At 44.3% G+C, this 20,207-nt stretch overlaps 1 protein-coding gene across 1 annotated transcript in view; it reads left to right on the top strand.

The window, feature by feature from the left end:
• The window catches only part of LOC126200303 (protein HID1), an 87,241-nt gene that overhangs the window by 16,496 nt on the left and 50,538 nt on the right, over positions 1–20,207 (top strand). The window contains exons 6-11 of the mRNA XM_049936697.1: positions 9,889–10,130; positions 10,218–10,415; positions 19,306–19,396; positions 19,504–19,629; positions 19,713–19,817; positions 19,905–20,069. Coding sequence (XP_049792654.1) covers positions 9,889–10,130; positions 10,218–10,415; positions 19,306–19,396; positions 19,504–19,629; positions 19,713–19,817; positions 19,905–20,069 — 927 coding nt within the window. The remainder of the gene's footprint in view (positions 1–9,888; positions 10,131–10,217; positions 10,416–19,305; positions 19,397–19,503; positions 19,630–19,712; positions 19,818–19,904; positions 20,070–20,207) is intronic.

A 20,207-nucleotide genomic window follows, 5' to 3' on the forward strand; every position in this document is an offset into this window, starting at 1 on the left:
GAACTTTCGGATCTTTTATAGCAGAAGGTAATCCCTGTCTAGATTTTCTTGTAGTTCCCACAAGAGCAGTTTTTGCAGCTTCCAGTTCTGAAGCAAGGACTGGACTGGTGTAGAATCTGTCTGTAAACAAAGTGTAACATTTTCCAGACAGATTCCCAAGCAATGTCTTTATGAGTGTCACTGTGTCAGACCTCTTACCTGCATAAACGGAAAAATTCCAGACATAACCTGTCTCTCTCTCTCTGACAACATGTACAGTTTTATACCATATTTATTTGGCTTCTGTGGCATGTACTGAAATACACATGGCCACGAAATTTGCACATCCCTTCATCAATTGTAATGTTTTGAGAGGGTGTATACGCTCGCTTGAAATTAGCAGATAGCATAGCCAGGAGGGGTTTCACCTTGTGCAGTGGGTCATAGTCAGCTTCTCCTTTTTTCTTAGCAACTGAATTGTCACTGATGTGAAAGTTTCTCAAAATAGAAAGAAACCTGTCACGGCTCAGGATGTTTGGACAGAAATTATGTGACACAACAGGATTCTTGGACCAGTGCTCTCGTATACGGGGTCTCACACTTACACACATATGGACTACAATTGCCAGAAACTTTCTTATTTCTATGAGAGTAACTCCTTTCCACTTTGATAGCGAGCAGGTAGGGGAAAGGGAATTTGTGCTTCTTAATTTCTTTATGCTTTGTTGTGCATACAGATTAGTTTGCTGCTTTATATGATTCACCATACTGTCTGTAAGTAAACACAAAAAGAAGTCTGGTCTAAACTGGTAAGGTTGCACTTTCCAGAGTGTCCTGAGAATGGCTAGATATTTGGCACATGATCAGTAGTCGTCCAGCCTTCCTCAGAATCACAATGGTGTGAAGTTCTCGGTCTCGCCCTCACCCTTGGTCACCCACGCACCTCAGGTGTGGTATCAGCAGGAACAATGGCAATACATGCTTCTGAAGAACTCTGAATCTACTATAAAAGTAGTATTTGCAAATAAAATCACTTACTACAGTAGTTACATGTTGAAAGCTCTTTCAGTTGAAATCTGAATAAAAATATTGCGTATTTTGTTATCTGCATTCATTACCTGAAGACTCAGAATCTTCTTCTTGAATACAGTCTAGGTCATCATCAGAATCAAGAAAATCATCATCCTCCGAAATATCATCACTTTCTTCAAACTCGCACGATAACTCACAAGAGATTTCATCATCTGTCAAACCACACTTCACCATGATGATGCAACTGAGTGCACGCGTGGCAGAATATTCCCACTCACAAAGCCTCACAGAAAAAAAGGAGTGGTTCTCCCTTGTCCAGCATGCCCGCACCATCTAGCATCAAATACTTCAACTGTAGCCTCTGCCGTGCCTCCCAGACCGTTGGGGGTCCTACGAACACATAAAGGAAGGAAGGGGAAGATCGAGCACACGCACCCGTAAAATTACGGGCGTCGGATTTTTGGGCTGGTCAGGCGCACCTGTATTTTTATGGGTGTTGACTCCTAAGTGTTAAGTGAAAATGTCAAAAGACTAAACAAAAGTAAAAATTTCCTCTTAATAAGTATGAAAAACTTGTCAGCACTAACATGAGTCAGAAGATTAAGTGAAGGTGACAGGAGACACATTATTTAATGTACGTTGCATCAGGCCCAGATAACAGTACAATAATTTTACTTCTTGAGGAGGTCGAGAGAGTGCTGTAGCTCACATAAGATCTTGCCATGTCCGTATGAATGAAAATATTTATGTTTAAACTGTCGCAGACTACAGGAATTGTTTATTGCTTCGATTAGTGTTGGATAACAGTCACATATCGGAGCACATTCACATCTAATGATACTAGCGCACTGCTAGATCTGAGCTATGATAATGCTGCTATAATAGTCACCTATCACAGAGTGAGGCAAACATTGCTGTGCTCTGATGTAGGTAGAAACTTCACTGATGCATATAAATGATATTTTGACAGTGGTGATATTAAGCTTAACATTCCAAATAGAGAATACGTTGTTTTGTACGTTGAATCTCTTCTTCCTGAAGCAATTGCATTGAGAAAGCAAGGCACTGGCTCTGAATTCACTTATTTTGTTATGATGATCATTCACCTCCATGTAGATGGGTGTCAACAAAATATTTTCACACTTTGAAGAGAAAGTTGGTGACTGAAATTTCATGAGCAGATCCTGCTGCAATGAGAAATGCCTTCATTTTAATGATTGCCAACCCAATTCATATATCACATTAGTGGCGCTCTCCTCCCTATTTTGTGCTGAACAAAACGGGTGCCCTTTGTTGAACTTTTTAGATGCCCTCCATTGATTCTGTATGTTGTGGATACCACACCACACAGCAGTACTCCAGAAAAGGACGTACAAGCTTAGTGTAGGTGTCTCTTTAGTACTTGAAATATGTGACTAAAAGGTAAAAATATTTAATTATATTTCAGCTTATTTATGTGAATATGAACAGTATGCAGGACTCACAAATGCAATTTATGCTGTGCCTCACTGATTGGTGGAGAATTTATTATAATATGCAATGGTCCTCATTCTCAACTTGTCCATCAGAAATGACTGATGACAATCCTCAAACCCTGTCTTATACTGGGGAAATGAGTGCTCCACATCACAAGGTGAGGATCTGGAAAGTTTATAGCAGGGCTTGTTACTCACTTTCACATTGACATCCTCTTGTTTGTGGACATCTAACACATTTAAAATTTTGCACATGATTTGAAACCCACTAATGTTTGCAAATACACATCTAAATTCATTTTGTGACATTTGTGCTGGAGATCCATTAAATGTGTTTTCTTCCAATGTCGTGAACATACTGAAGTTCTGCTGACAGAAGGATCCCTCTATTTTCAAGTTTGCCATTTGTGCTGCTAAGGAAATTCAAGTTAGCGCGCACGAGCGCGCGCACACACACACACACACACACACACACACACACACACACACACACATATATATATATATATATATATATATATATATATCGTCTTTCCCTCTCCTTCCCTCTTTCCTGATGAGGCAACAGTTTGTTGCGAAAGCTTGAATTTTGTGTGTATGTTTGTGTTCGTTTGTGTGTCTGTCGACCTGCCAGCACTTTCATTTGGTAAGTCACATCATCTTTGTGTATATATATATATATATATATATATATATATATATATATATATATATATATATATCCAACAACAAAGATGATGTGACTTACCAAATGAAAGGGCTGGCAGGTCGACAGACACACAAACATATACACAAAATTCAAGCTTTCGCAACAAACTGTTGCCTCATCAGGAAAGAGGGAAGGAGAGGGAAAGACGAAAGGATGTGGGTTTTAAGGGAGAGGGTAAGGAGTCATTCCAATCCCGGGAGCGGAAAGACTTACCTTAGGGGGGAAAAAAGGACGAGTATACACTCGCGCACGTGCATACACACACACACACACACACACACACACACACACACACACACACACACACACACATATACAGACACAAGCTAACATTGCAAGGTGGGTGTATCTGTGCAGCAGCGTTTCTAGTGGTGACACCAGCACCTGCAAATGTAGCAGCGCTGTTTAGCAGGTGTCATTGAGCTCCATATCTTCCGTCTGGACAAATCTTCTGTCCGTAGGGCTTTCAAACTCACTGGGCCAGGATATGGGGCCCCTCCCCCCTGAAATGGACATGAATGAATGGATGGTAGCATCCTGGACAATGCTTTGGAAGGTGAACTGGCAGCCTGGTTGGTGTCCCAGAACTGGAGCTCACTGACTGGAAGAGGCAATTGGGGGGGGGGGGGGGGGTGGCAGTGTGGATGACAGTCGCCGAGATGGGTGAGGTTGTGATGACCACCACCTCCATGCCCTCATCCACAGGAAGCACCAGAGATGCCCTGGAGAGCGAGTTGTACCCTTGTGGGTGGAGGATCAGCAAAGGTTGGCATTCCATGTCCAATTGAGTAACCGACAGTGGTGCAGTCGAAAGGTGCGGATGGAATTGCTTGGTATGATTGTGCTCTGAACCTCTGAGCGTCAGCTGTCATCATGGGTGTTATTAATGGGAAACACCCCCTCCCCCCTGTTCTCAACATACTTCCTGTCATTTAATGACCCATGATATTAAAGCATCTCTGAGTGAACTATGTAAAACTGCAATAAGATTGCAGTATACATCACATTTATACAATTATAAAAAAATCAGTACTGGTTCAAGAAGTGGACAGTAAGTAACTCAACTGCAACATATACTGATGAGCCAAAACATTATGACCACCTGCTTAATAGCTTGTTTGTCCGTCTTTGGAACAAAATATCAGTTATATCCAGTAGTTTGTTGGTCGGCTTGTGGAGGCATGTGGCATCAGATGTCTATGCACATAATTTTGTAAATAACAGGCCGCTGATTTTCGTACGTGTTGACGGCATCTGATAGCGACTCAGATGGGTTCCATAGGATTTACATCAGGCGAATTTGGTTTTCGAGTCATCAATGGGAGTTCACTATATTGCTCTTCAAACCACTGTATCACAGTTCTGGCTCCAAGAATGTCTCCCGTAGGATAATACCGCTCACACCAGCCTGCATCAATGTTGCATTAAACATTTCGAGCCACCATTCACCTTAATGACAACATTTGTGGAGACGACCATCAACCTAATGTAGCAAAATTATGATTCACCTGAAGAGGAGCAGACATGTTTCCATTAGTTGATGGTCGAATCTCGATGGTCCCGTGTCCACTGCAATCATAATTGACAATGTTGTCGGGTCAACGCGTGAATACACAGGATGGTCTGCTGTTCAACAATGCACGATGAACGGTGTGCTCCAGAACACTTGTGCATGCACCAGCACTGTACTCTTTCAGCAAAGATGCCACAGACCACCATCTACCTACTCTACAGAGCAGACAAGCCTGAACCCATTCAATGTATTTTCCATTATTTAGTAAACTGTTACAGAATATTAAATTTTACAAAGTTTTATTTAAGAATTATAAAAAATACAATTTATTCAGTAACAAGACAAATTACAAAGAGCTTTAATAAAAATCAAGATATTTCAGAATACCACAGAATTGCATTTGGATTCAGTGAACCCTCAGCAATTTTTTCTCTTTATTACATGAGTTCCTCTGTTGTTTATATGACAGTACTGAAGTTCTCTTGCTGGTCAACTGTACCTCAGTTCATAAAGGGTTTCATCCACTACTGAAGAACTTCCATTATTATGTCTTCACTGATTTTCATTATAAGGGCATTAGGCTGTGGTCTAAGGCTTCTTCTGTGCCTTACCTTTTTGTTTTGTTGTGCTGCAGACATCCACACAGAATATGAATACATCATTTTTTGATTTTCAAACTCAAACAAGTGCAGCAAGTTGAACTTTTTGTACACTGTTACATACTTGTTATAAATGTGGACAATTGTGTGTTACTGCAGAGGAGTAGGGAAAACAATCCTGTAATGTTTGAATACAGCACTGGCAGTCTGCTCCCCGACACAGTCACAGTGATTAAATACCCAGGTATAATGATGCAAAGCAACATAAAATGGAGTGATTATTTTAGGTTGATTTTTAGGGAAGGTGAATGGTCAGTTCATTGGGAGAATTGTAGGAAAGTGTAGCTCATCTGCAAAGGTAACCAAGCACAGAACACTTGCATGATACATTCTTGGAGGGATTTTATGGTTGGCAGCTGTCAAAATGCAGTACTGCACCAAAAACTGTCCTGTTGTTACCGGCACAATTTCTTCCATCCATTTTACTCCTTAGACTCACACTGTATTATCCAGTTACCCTTGCAACCTTATAATGATTTCACCCACCCATTTCCCTTGTCATTTCCCATTTATTAACACCATCCCTACCCTAATTGACCAGTGCTCCATCTTTCTGCACCAGTTCAGAGTGTATTCCTTTCACTGGTCAAAACCCAGTCCCACAACCTGATCCTTTAATGTCATCTAAACCATGAAATACCCTCCCCCCCCCCCCCCTCCATGGCCTAACCATAAAAGTCTCCTTCTCCGGACTCCACCCTTCCTTTCAGAATGACCTTCATCTGTCAGTTTCTGCTAGCCCCTATCCCTTACAAACCTGGTACTGCAGGAACACCTACATGGTACAACCATACCAGAAACACCTCTACAGCTTCCGCAAGACACTACTGCTGTGCTGTCCCTAGTAGACATACATCATCTCCGAAATAGAAATCCTTGCACTCCAACATCTGGAACAGCATTTCAGATACCACCTTCATAAATTGTCCAACCTGTTGACATCCTACGCCCACCTTGTGGCTCGACTATCCATCAACACCTATCCTACTCATAATGAACCCTTTTGTAATCCAAATCCGTGCCTAGCTGACCTGTTCAGTTTCTCACATCCTCCAAAATTCCCTTCCAGCATCACACAAAACCCAGAACCCAAGCAAATTCAAAATGCAGTTATTAACCTTTCCACCAAAAACATCAGTTCCACTAAAGTTTTGTCCTACCCTTAGGCCTTCAGCCCTGCACCCAAGTTTAACCATAATGGATCTGTCAAAGACCTACTTTCCTGCTCCCAATGCCTACAGTGGAAACCCTTCTTTGCCACCAATCGCTCTAAGCAAAGCTAGTCTAATCCCAACATTGAACATTCTTTCTGACAGTTCATACCACCATCCATGAGCCTCCACCCCCTTCTCACCGAACCAGCCCATGGTCACTGTCCTTGAATTCCTTACCTCCAGCTTGATCTTATTATTCCTTCCTAAGAACAGTAAGCATTCATCAGAAGAAAGGAAAGGCGAACACAACATGAAAACAGATCCTGACTTAATTGCCCTCACTGCAGACAAAACCTCCACCACTGTCGTGATGAGTCCCAGAAACTACCTAACAAAATGACTCTGTCAACTGTCTGACTCCTGCATCTACAGGTTCTGCTAGAGTGATTCCATCGCAGAAGTCCAGCATAACGTCCAATCACTACTGAAATTCATAAGCTCTTTCCTGAACCTCTCCTGTAAGTCCCTACTGACCCATATGACACCCTGTGCACCCCTCTACTGCATCCTACCCAGAGTCCACAAATCCAGCAATCCTGGACATCCCATTGTAGCTGGTTACTGTGCTCCCACTGGAAGAATTTCCACTCTTCCAACCAAGTGCCCAAAACCTAGCCTTCCACATCAGAGATACTATCTACATTCTTCACTGACTTTACAACGTCCCCATCTCTTTCCCTCATGGATCCCTACTCATCACTGTTGATGCCACCTACCTATACACCAACAGCCCTAATGCCCATCGCCTTGCCATTACCGAGCATTACCTCTTCCAATATCCTGAAGACTCCAAACCAACCACTTCATTCCGTACACTCCTTACCAACTATATCCTGACCCATAACTACTAACTACTTTTCCTTTGTAGGTATGCAAACTAATCTGCAGGATAACCATGGGCACCAGCATGGCACCTTCTTATGCAAACCTGTTTATGGACCAAATAGGAAACCTCCATAGCCTCCCAAAACTCCCAACTCCTAGTCTGGTTCAGGCTAATCATATCTTAAAGATATGAACTCAGGGCCAAGACACCCTATCCACATTCCTTCACAACCTCAACGCCTTCTCTCACATCCAATTCACCTGTTCCTCCTCCTACCCAGTGCACCATCTACTTTGACATTAACTTCCACCTCTCTGATGGCTTCACCCACACATTGAACCCACTAACCAGCAACAGTACCTGCATTTCGACAGCTGCCATCCCTTCCATACCAAAAAACCCCACTCATACAGCCTAGCCACCCACGGACGACATATGTGCTGTGACGAGAACTGCCTTGCCCAGGCCTTCACAGTCAGGCAATACCCGCCCAAACCTATTTCACAAATGGATTTCCTGTGCCTTCTCTCTCTCACACACACATTCAATCCTCTCATCACCCCCGAGAATCAGATACAAAGGAGTGGCCCCTCATCACTCAGTATCACCCTGGATTGGAACAACTGTTACATATTTGTCGCCAGGGCTTTGATTACCTCTCACGCTCCTGAAATGAGTGACATTGTACACAAGATACTTCCCATTCCTCCTAAAGTTATGTTTCATTGTCCACCCAATGCAAACAACATTGTAGTCGCTATGCCACTCCCACTCCCAATCCCTTGCCACGGGGATTGTATGCCTGTGGCAGACCAAGGTAAAAGACCTGTCCAATCCGTGCACCCATCACATCGTCCTGTAGTCTGCCACAGGCTTATCCTATCCCATCAGAGGCCAGACCATCTGTGAAAGCAACCATGTCATATACCAACTCTGCTGCGAATGATGGACAGCTTTCTATGCCAGTATGACTACCAAGTAGCTGTCCAACAAAAGGAATGACCATCACCAAACTATTGCCAAGAATGAAGTTGACCACCTGGTGGCACAACATGCAGCTGAGCACAACATGATGAGTTTCAGTTTCTGCTTTACAATCTGGGGCATCTGAACCCTTCCCACCTGCACCAGCTGCTCTGAACTTCACAGATGGGCGTTCTCCTTAAAACACATCCTCCACTCCTGTAATCATCCTGGCCTCAATCTCGGGTAACTTGTTTCAGTACAGGGCAGTGGTGTGTAGTTGGGGAGGGAAAAGGGGAAGCTCCTTCTTTGTGGCTTGTTGATGAGTGAATGTAGTAGTAGTGTTAAAGGCAGCAATGATGTGAATTTAACTTATGCTTGTCTTTAAAGTATGGAGGTGACATTTTGAAAGGAGTGCCATCTGTCAGTGAGAATATGTTGTGTGTTGTTGTTGTTGTTGTTGTTGTTGGTGGTGGTGGTGGTGCAGTTCTGCTCAAACAAGGCTCCCTATAAATTACACAAGTGTTTTGTCTAATTTTTCATAGACAAACAAAGAGTGGAAAATGGAAAAATTTGGTATAAAATAGACCAGCATGAGGTCTAGTTTTGTAATAAATGTTTTATTTTCTTGAAAATAATCAGGGCAATTAAGGAAAAAAATACTGATTTGCTGGAATGAGATATCAATAAATGGAGCATCATACTGACTAGCTTGAGGTCTGTTTTTGAAAAAACAAAAAAGTTAACTGCTTTAAAGTAATAAAGGTAATTAAGAAAAAAGTAGTGATTTAATAGAAAAATGAAATATTTCATGAGCAGCTGCTGCTAGCTATGTAAATGAAGTGTCAGAAAGATTAACTCTTTGATACCTAACTTCTTTGCACGTAAAGAGTTACATTAGTGTGATATTAAATTGTGAAAAAGGTTTCCATCGAATCAAGAACTAAATTCAGGATATTTGAAGAACAGAACGTGCTAAGAAAGTGATTGAGGTTGCTTTCTGAGAAAACTAGAAAAAAAAGTCAAATGTTTTGTGAAATGATTGGCCAGAAAGAAATATAATAGACTTGAGAAAAAGAAATAAAATAGATTAGAGGAAGAATTTAATGGTGCTCAAAATCACAAACAGCAAATGAGATGCAGCAAAAATTTCTCTAATCTATTTCATTTCTTATTTTTAGACAAATAATTTCACAATACATCTGACTGGTATTTATTTATTTATTTATTTTTCAAAATTTATTGTTTTAGCTTGGTTGGATAGTGGTTCTTGAGTGACCATCAGAAAAGGATGCTTGTTTGGAAATGTTGCTTCCTTAGAAGGGGAGGGCCAAGCGAAATTAAATGGAGTGAGGAAGTTGAAATTGTGTGTGGAAAGGGTGGGGGGGGGGGGGGGTATAGGCATGAGTGCATGCAGTATTCAACATATTATTTGTGCAACTGTGTCTCATTTCATTCATACTTTTGGTGTATTCTGGTGTATATATTCTGCCTGCTGATATATTTTTCTTGTTGCAGATATACATACTGCACCAAATAGGTGGATTCAGTACTTCACAAGTGCTGAGAATCGGCATGCTTTACCACTGTTTACTTCTCTATTGAACACTGTATGTGCATATGATCCAGTGGGTCTTGGTGTTCCTTACAACCATTTACTTTTCTCTGATTCTATGGAACCTTTAGTAGATACAGCCTTGCAGATATTGATAGTAACTTTAGATCATGATACAACCAGCAGTGTCCCTGAAGGAGAAGAGGTAAAAATCTGACATTCAGTTTATACCTGTAATTTTTTTTATAGCCTAAGGGATCACTTTTTAAATTAATGCAATCTGTACATGTAGGTTCCTGTACCAGACAATCTTTTTATAAATTATCTGTCAAGAATCCACAGAGATGAAGATTTTCATTTTGTTCTCCATGGATTTACCAGACTTCTTAACAATCCTCTGGTACAAACATACTTACCCAACTCAACAAAAAAAGTGCAATTTCATCAAGAGCTTCTGGTCTTTTTTTGGAAAATGTGTGACTACAACAAGGTATTGTTACATTCACCTTTTATTTAATCATAAGCTCATGTAATTTATTAATTTGTATTGCATCCTCAGTGTCAGTGAGAATGGTATAACAAGAATCTCTCTCTCTCTCTCTCTCTCTCTCTCTCTCTCTCTCTCTCTCTCTTTCTCCCCCCCCCCCCTTCCTTCTACTTCCTCTCTCCCCCCTGCGGGTCCGGGGGTAAGAATAGGCCCGTGGTATTCCTGCCTGTCGTAAGAGGCGACTAAAAGGAGTCTCAACTGTTTCGGCCTTTAATGTGATGGTCCCCATCGGGGTTTGACTTCCATTTTTCCAAATTCAACAGAAGTACGAGCCTTTTGGGGAAGGACACCTTACGTGGTGCCCCTTCAGTCCTCTGTGCCCTAAGACCTTGGCACTCTTTTTCGTCTTGGCGTTGTAGCTACACCTTCCATCCCTTATTTTGGGCATACACCCCTGATGGATTGTGTAAGTTACATCATTAGTGCGTCACCATCTGCACCCACGATACCTATGGACTTCCCATGGCACCCAAAATCCAGCACGGTAGCCAGCCTGTTGTGGTGGGGTCGTCATGTACCCTCTAGGTTGTAGCCCCCTGACAACACAGGGATCGTACTGCCGATGCCTGAGCTGACACCTCCCCACATAAGCCAAGGAGTAGATGTTCGTCTCTTTGGGGCATCAGGACTCCCGGCAACGGCCATCCTGCCAGGTGGCCTTTGCTGTGGCTGGGTGGCGCCCGTGGGGAGAGCCCCTGGTTGGAGTGGGTGGCATCGGGGCGGATACCCCGCAGTGAATCGGGTAAAGTCTCAATCTGGTGGCCGCACGACCACCAACATCTCTAAGCGTGGTAAAGTAGACTTTAACGCTGTGGCATATAACCCCAAATCGTTCCCTTCCCTAGCCACGCCCTGGGAAGGACGCAGGGCTGCGGACAGACAGGAGCGGTATTCCCCGCGATACCTTGTGTGCCGCAGAACTGATGGGGATTCCTTTTTGGGGACTAAGCCTCTGTTCTTTGTGACCCATCTTGAAGACAATGGGAAGTGGCATCTCTTTCCAAAATGCGGAGCGGGGCCATTTTGATACAAGCAGCTTCCAATGCACAGTCAAGGGTGTTACTCGCCTGTGAGAAGCTTGGTGACATACCCGTTAACGTCACTCCCCATAAGTCACTAAATTTGGTCCAGGGGATTATCTTTCATAAAGATCTTCTGCTACAGTCTGATGACGAGCTACGGGAGAACCTGGCACGATGAGGTGTACACTTCGTTCGTCGTGTCTTTAGGGGACCCAAGGATAATAGGATCGCTACCGGTGCTTTCATCCTGGCCTTTGAGGGCGACTGCTTGCCCGAGAAGGTCAAGGTTATGATCTACCGGTGCGATGTCAAGCCCTATGTCCCGCCCCCTATGCGATGCTTCCAGTGCTGGAAATTTGGACACATGTCCTCTAGATGCACTGCCAGCCCCACGTGTTGAGATTTTGGAGGACCTTCGCATCCCAATGCTCCGTGTGCTCCGCCTCCCACCTGCGTTAACTGTGGGGAGAATCATTCTCCCTGCTCGCCAGACTGTGCAGTCTACCAACGAGAGCGGAAGATACAAGAAATTAAGAACCTGGACCGGTTAACTTACCAAGAGGCGAGGAAGAAATTAGAACGGCTCAACCCCACACCTATGTTGAGGAGTTATGCTGCTGTAACACTGCCGCCACCAGTTCCTGCAAAGATTCCTTTCACAGTTGGCCCACCGAACGCTCACATTACGCCTGCCCCACCACAGGTGGGGGCCACTCTCTCTTCCACTACTCCCAAAACACCCAGTTTTGGAGCAGTGCGCCCAGAACAACCGGGGACGTCAGTCCCCACCTCTCAGCTGGAGAGGCGACAGCACTCTCCGGCTACTCAGCCGGAGAAGTGACAGCCCTCTCCGGCTGCTCAGCCGGGGACGCAACAGCCTCCTCCGGCCTCACTTATTCGGAAGGGATCCCTTGAGGGAGTCCCTTCCAAGGACTTCCCCAGTGTCTCACAAGACACTAGCCAGTGGCTGAAGAAGCCACCAGCTGCTGGTCGAAGGGCTTCACGCTCTTCGTCTGTTCCTGATAATGCGTCAGGAAAGTCCTCCCAGCATGCAAACCCTCCTCCGAAAGACAAGAGAGAGAAGAGGGAGCTCTCTAAGAAGGATAAGGACCCAGTGGTTCCCACACCATCGCTTCCTGTCAGCTCAGCCTCTGAGGATGAGGTTGAGCTCTTTGCATCCCCTGATGAACTGGATCTCGCCGTCTCTTCAGAAATGATGGACGTAGCGACGTCCGTCACTCAGGCGATGGCAGCACTTGACCCTGCGACGTAATTTGCCTTTTCAGTGCCTGCATGCCCCTACAGGACACGCTTTGTACGATCCTCCAGTGGAATTGTGGCGGTTATTTTAGCCATCTACCTGAGTTACGTCAGCTTCTAAGCATGACACCTGCTTTCTGCATTGCCCTCCAGGAAACCTGGTTCCCGGCAATGCGGACCCCTGTCCTTCGTGGATACAGGGGTTACTATTGCAACCATAGCACTTACAATTGTGTGTCAGGTGGAGCCTGCATGTATGTCCTTACCTCTGTATATAGTGCTCCTGTGCCCCTTCAAACATCATTGGAAGCTGTGGCTGTCCGCGTAAGGACTACCCAGGACATAACCGTCTGCAGTGTCCATCTCCCTCCAGGTGGTACATTCTCCCTGACCGAATTGGCTGCACTTGTCACCCAACTTCCCACGCCTTTTCTTCTCCCGGGGAGATTTTTAACGCCCACAATCCCCTGTGGGGGTGGAACGAAGATTACTGGCCGAGGCAGAGATGTCGAGAATCTCATCTCCCAACTCGACCTCTGCCTCTTAAACACTGGCGCCGCCACACATTTCAGTGTGGCGCATGGCACGTTCTCGGCCATAAATCTGTCGTTGTGCAGCCCAGGGCTTGTACCATCAGTCCACTGGAGAGTGCATCCTGACCTGTGTGGTAGTGACCATTTTCCCATCTATTTGTCACTGCCCCTTTGTCAGTCTTCTGGGCGCCTGCCCCGCTGGGCTCTCAACAGGGCTGACTGGCCGGCTTTTACTTCTGCTGCCACCATTGCGTCTCCCCCACAGGGTGACATTGACAAGGTGATCCATGTCTTGACCACGTCAATCATTTCTGTGGCCGAGGCTGCCATCCCCCGCTCTTCTGGACTCCCTCGGAGGAAGGCTGTACCCTGGTGGTCGCCGGAGATTGCTGAGGCTATTCGCGACCGTAGGTGGGCTCTCCAGCGGCATAGGCGGCACCCGTCTCTGGAGACCCTCATCACCTTTAAGAGGCTCCGTGCCTTGGCCCGTCATCTTATTGCACGGCGTAAGCAGGAGTGATGGGAGAGGTATGTCTCATCCTTGGGCTCCCATGTCTCCCCCCTCGCTCGTGTGGTCCCGGATCCAGCGAATTTATGGATACCAGACCCCTACGGGTGTCCCTGGGACCTCCCTGGATGGCGCTGTCTGCACGGACGCTGCTGCCATTGCTGACCACCTTGCCGCGCACTTTGCTACGAGCTCTGCGACTGCAACTTTCGCTCTCTAAAGGAGCGAGCCGAGCAGACGCCGTTATCATTCCACACGCGGCGTTCTGAAAAATACAATGCTCCTTTCAGCGAGAGGGAATTCCTCGCTGCCCTCGCCGATTGCCCTGATACAGCACGAGGACCAGACTGCATCCCCACGCAGATGCTGTAGCATCTCTCCAGGGACTGCCAGAGACACATCCTCACCATCTTTAACCGCATTTGGAGCGAGGGCGTGTTCCCGTCGCAATGGCGAGAGGGTGTTATTGTCCCCATCTTGAAGCCTGGTGCGGACCCACTGGCGGTGGACAGCTATCGTCCCATTACCCTCACCAACGTTTTGTGCAAATTGCTCGAACGTATGGTGGGGCGGCGTTTGTGTTGGGTCCTTGAGTCGCGCGGTCTCCTTGCTCCATCCCAGGGTGGCTTCCGTCGGGGCCGGTCTGCTGCGGACAATTTGGTGTGGCTGGAATCTGCTATCCGTACGGCGTTTGCCCGACGTCAGCATCTCGTTGCTGTATTTTTTGATCTGCGGAAGGCGTATGACACCACATGGAGGCATCACGTCCTTGCTACGTTGCATGCGTGGGGTCTTCGTGGTCAGCTCCCGGTTTTTCTTCAAACCTTTTTATTGCGCCGCTCTTTCCGGGTGCAGGTCGGTGCCACCTCTAGTTCCTCATATATGCAGGAAAATGGGGTCCCCCAGGGCTCGGTGTTGAGCGTCTCATTATTTCTAGTGGCCATTAATGGTCTGGCTGCAGCCGTGGGGTCGTCGGTGTCTCCTTCTTTGTATGCCGACGACTTCTGCATCTCATTTAGCTCAACGACTACAGGAGTCACCGAACACAGGCTGCAAGTAGCCGTTCGCAAGGCAGCATCATGGGCTCGGACTCGTGGTTTTCAGTTCTCTGCATCCAAGACTCGAGTTATGCACCTCTGCAGGCATCGGACGGTCCACCCTCATCCTGAACTTTACCTCGACGGCCACCTACTTGAAGTGGTGGACACTAGCCACTTCTTAGGACTCGTCTTTGATGCCCGGCTCACACGGGTTCCTCATATTACTCAGCTGAAGCAAAAGTGCTGGCGGCACCTCAATGCCCTCCGCTGCCTGAGCCACACGTCTTGGGGTGCAGATCGCTGCACGCTGTTGAGATTGTACAGAGCCCTTGTGCAGTCCAGGCTTGATTATGGGAGCCTGGCCTATGGGTCTGCATCCCCCTCAGTGTTGACGTTGTTGTACCCCCATACACCACTGTGGGGTTTGGCTTGCAACTGGCGCTTTTCGTACGAGCCCCGTGGATAGTCTACTGGTGGAGGCTGGGGTTCCCCCGCTGTGGATTCGCCGCCATCGACTGCTCGCTGACTGTGCTGTCCACGTGCATTGCTCGCCGGGCCATCCCAATCATCGCCTGCTTTTCCCGGCCATGGTTCTCCATCTGCCCGAACGGCGACCTAGGTCTGGGCTTTCCATTGCTGTCCGCGCCCAGTCCCTGCTGTCGGAACTGGGGTCATTCCCTCTTCTGCCTCCCTTCCGGGTCCGTACACCTATGCCTCCCTGGTGTCTGCCCCGGCCGTCCCTCCATCTAGACTTGGCACGGGGACCCAAGGACTCGGTTTTGCCTGTGGCCCTCCGTCGCCGTTTTCTTGCGCTCCTCGCCTCATTTTCGGGCTGTGAGACTGTCTACACTGATGGTTCCCTGGTTGATGGTCGTACTGCTTACGCTTTTGCTCACCCTGCCCATGTTGAACAGCGCTCCTTGCTGGCTGGCTGCAGTATTTTTACTGCAGAGCTGGTGGCCATCTTGCACGCTCTTGAGCATATGCATTCCTGCTCATGTACGTCCATCGTCATCTGCAGTGACTCCCTGAGCAGCCTCCAGGCTATTGACCGCTGCTATACCTCTTCTCCTGTGGTATCCTCTATTCAGGAGTCTGTTTCTGCCATTACCCACTCTGGTCGTTCGGTGGTCTTTGTTTGGATGCCAGGCCACATTGGCATCCCGGGGAATGAACATGTCGACAGGCTGGCCAAAGGGGCGCTCGACGCCCCAGCTTTGGAGATTGGCCTCCCGGCTCGTGATCTGCAGTTGGTGTTGCGCCGTAAGGTGCTTGGGATGTGGAATGATGATTGACGTGGCCTGACATCCCCGAATAAACTACGAGCTGTTAAGGAGTCGACCGATGTATGGCGGTCCTCCCTGCGGGCTTCTCGCAGGAACTCTGTCGTCCTGTGTCGGCTCCGCATCGGCCATAACTACCTGACGCACGGCCATCTTTTGCGTCAGGAGGATCCCCCCCCTGTGTCGGTGTGGGTCCCGGCTGACGGTCGCCCACATTTTGTTGGAGTGTCCCCGACTGCGCACCCTCCGGCAGTCTTTTAATCTCCCGGGCACTTTGCCTTTGGTTTTATGCGACGATGCCTCCATGGCTGGCGAAGTTTTAAATTTTATCCGTGGTAGTCCTTTTTATGGTTCCATTTAGGGAGCTCCTGCACCTTTCCCTTTCTGTGTCTCTTGTCCTCGAGCCTCTCATAATTGGTTGCAGATTTTGGTGTGTAGTCAGATGGTTGCCTCTTTCCCCTTGTTTTTGTTCTCGTGGTCAGTCAACCAGTCTCCGGCCATCTTCTTTTCTTCTGTTTCTTTATGTCTGGTGTTCATCTGTACTCTTCTTGTCTGTAGTGTTTGTTGCCGCATTTGTGTTCTTTCAGTGCCTGGGGGGGGAGTCTCCTTCCCCCTGGGGCTTTCCCTGCTCCGCAAATTTTCGTATCGCCTGTTTTTGGAATGGGGGACTGATGACCTTCGCTGTTTAGTCCCCCTTAAACATCCCAACAACCACCACCACCTCCCTCTCTGCTACTTGCATTTAGCAGCAGGAATAGAGTAATGTGCAAAAGTAATCAATATTTTTCTAACAAAAATGGTATTGAAAATGTGATGGAAATATAGTATTGTAGTGTGTAATTATGAGCCCAGAGAAAAGGAGTTAAGTAGAAGATGCACAAAAAACAATAGAAGAAGAAACAAGGAGCAATCAAATGTGATTGCATTTGGTGTGGGAAATAGGTGGGGGGTATAATGCTAAGACGAAAAGAGTGTGTCAGGGACAGAGGGAAATACTGATAAATAACATAAGAGTTACTATTGATAAATGAGAAAGAAGGGATGAGAGACAACACTTGGACTGATTTCTCAGTTGTCAGCTTTGTACATGCTGTTTTAACTGCTGACTGGAATTAATTATACTACTACTTTGTTTGTTGAGGTGACAGCAAATCAGTATCTTCATATGCACGAATGAAAGCTACCAGTTTCATAAGTATCACTACCATTTTTAATATAACTGACAAAATGTACTGGTTAGTAAGTGTAAAGATGTAAAACAATTTTTGTGTAAGCCTTTGTGTACCATGCTCAGTAATCACTTTTGCACAGTTTTCTTATTGCCTGCTTTTATGGAATAAATACCTCAACAACAAACTTTTTGTATTGTAAGTATTGAAAATATATTAAAATTTTTGGTAGTCATTCAGTACTCAAAAACATGTTACATATTGGCTGAAGATGAAATGAAATGTGTGGTTTAAGTAGGTTTTCAACTCATTGATTCCACTTTATTCCTTATGATTCGAAAGGATATAAGGTGTTTTACAAGGACAAGGTAAAATGTTCTTGCCCCGATACAGCCGTGTTAGTGACATTAATGAAACATTTTTTTTGTTTTGTTGGTAAAAGGTGCTGAATAAAGTAAATTGAATGTGCATTTGCTCTGTGTAGTAGTTATGTTTGTGCAGCTTTTTAAAGTAGTCATGTTGCATGTGTTTTGGTCTAATTGGTAAACTTGAATTTCACATCTCATATTGTTTTGTTTTTGTCAGTTAACATAAATCCATCTAATACTGGTCAAGATTTGACATCTTCATTTACAACAGTTAAGAAAACAAGAGCTTAATTCAAATAAAAGTGTATGTGTCTTGAATGTGATATAACAAAGATGCTGTAACATTGTGTGAATGTCTAGTTTCGCAGCCATATATACTGATAAATTTTTCTTGAGCTATCAGTTGTGTCCATGGTTGGTGACTCACCACTTAACAGATGTCAAGGATCACTTGTCTTAAAGCCCGTGGACATGCAACCACTGATGTAAGTGGACACTTGAGAAAATTTCCTCATTTTTTAGCACTGCAAACTGAAGGATTTGAAGTAAAAATTGTTGAAATAGCCATCCTGTTGACCACACGTGGGACCCTTTGACTTTTACTTATTCCCACATTCTAAGAAACTTGTGTCTTAAAAGCATTTTGTGTGTATCAAAGTGGTTATGGTTGACATGTGTAGATATTTTGATGACCTTTCAGAGTTGCAATCGAGATATGAAATCTAATCACTCAAAAGATACTGAAAAAAGTACATTGACCTAAAATGAATAGACTGTGTCAAAAAGGTACTTTTTTACTTAATAACTCCCCTTGCATTTGTACTACATTCATTTGTGATTGACATTAGGCTCAATTTACTGTAAACCAGTTGCACAATTCTTCAGTTGGTATCATGATAGTCGTAGGATTCTCATTCCAGCTTTTGATAGTCTGTTGCAAATGTAATTTTCTCAAGTTTTGTCATCAGTCATCAAATGCAGCTTCTGTTTCAGTCATTGTACAGTTCAGACCACAACCTCATCATAACAACTTAAAATTTCCATAGAAAGAAATTTAAAAATGATTTTTCTTGATTGAGCATACAAAAAATATCTATCTATGGAATAATCTCCCTGATGTATATATTTCAAACATTCAGGACATTGACACAGCAGCAGGTGTTCTGGCAATGAATCTGTATTGCATAAAGTATTTTATCCTAAAGGGAAACCTGATTCCAATTCAGTTGATGGACATGGTTATTAAACTTAAATTATTTATCATAATACTTGAGATTTTTGAGTTTGGCTCCTTGAAATCCCATGCTGTACTGTGTAAAGTATCTTAAAGGTAACTTACCTGATAACAATATTATGTAAAGGAAAGTTGCTGCTCACCATGTAGCAGAGATGCTGAGTCGCAGATAGGCACAACAAAAAGACTGTCACAAATAGAACTTTTTACATTCCATCCTGGATTTTCCACTGGTAATTTTATTAATGAATGGTATGACTCTTATCTTCTGTTAGATAATTAGGTGTAAATTATATTTTATGGATTTGCTCTCATCTGTTTAATTTAAATTGAAAACCCAATAAAAACCTTTTTGTATCAGCAATATTTATTTATGTCTTATGAATTTAATTTTAAATAACATGATTTACTTTCAGAAATTCCTATACTATGTTTTGAAGAGCAGTGATGTTCTTGAAATTTTGGTTCCAATTCTCTATCATCTCAATGATTCAAGGGCTGATCAATGTAAGCAGCCATCATCTTGCTTGACACTTTATTTCTGCAGTATTCCAGTATTATGAACACAGTTTCAGATATTTCCTAATCACAACTGTTCTGATTTTTCTCCTTAGCTCGTGTGGGCCTGATGCACATTGGAGTATTTATATTGCTCCTGCTCAGTGGAGAGAGAAATTTTGGTGTCCGTTTAAACAAACCTTACACTGCCACAATACCAATGGATATACCTGTGTTTACTGGTAAATTAATTATCTGATGTGAATTTGGCATATTTATTTAAACTATGTATGTAGATACTGATGGCATTTTTTTCCTTTTTCAGGAACACATGCAGATCTCTTAATCATTGTTTTTCACAAGATTATTACTACTGGACATCAGCGTTTGCAGCCTTTATTTGACTGTCTTCTGACGATCCTTGTTAATGGTACTGAACCTTTCTTGAAAAGAATTCATAATTATTGAAGGAAATTTTAATTTCATTTTTGTAATTTTGAAAATATTCTTGTTTCAGTGTCACCATATTTGAAAACCCTGTCTATGGTTGCAAGCACAAAACTGTTACATTTGTTGGAAGCATTTAGTACTCCATGGTTCCTATTTTCATCTCCAACTAATCACCATTTAGTTTTCTTTTTACTTGAAATCTTTAATAACATCATACAGTACCAGTTTGATGGTAAGTTTTGTTACAAGTTCCATAATATAGTGTGGCTATATTGATTTGAATCTGAATTTTTCTTGTTTATGTGGTGACAAACTGCTCAAAATGATTCCATATCTTTACTGGGTTACATGCTAAACCAGTATTAACAAT

The sequence above is a fragment of the Schistocerca nitens genome, chromosome 1, assembly GCF_023898315.1.
Source record: "Schistocerca nitens isolate TAMUIC-IGC-003100 chromosome 1, iqSchNite1.1, whole genome shotgun sequence".
Classification (NCBI taxonomy): Eukaryota; Metazoa; Arthropoda; class Insecta; order Orthoptera; family Acrididae; genus Schistocerca; species Schistocerca nitens.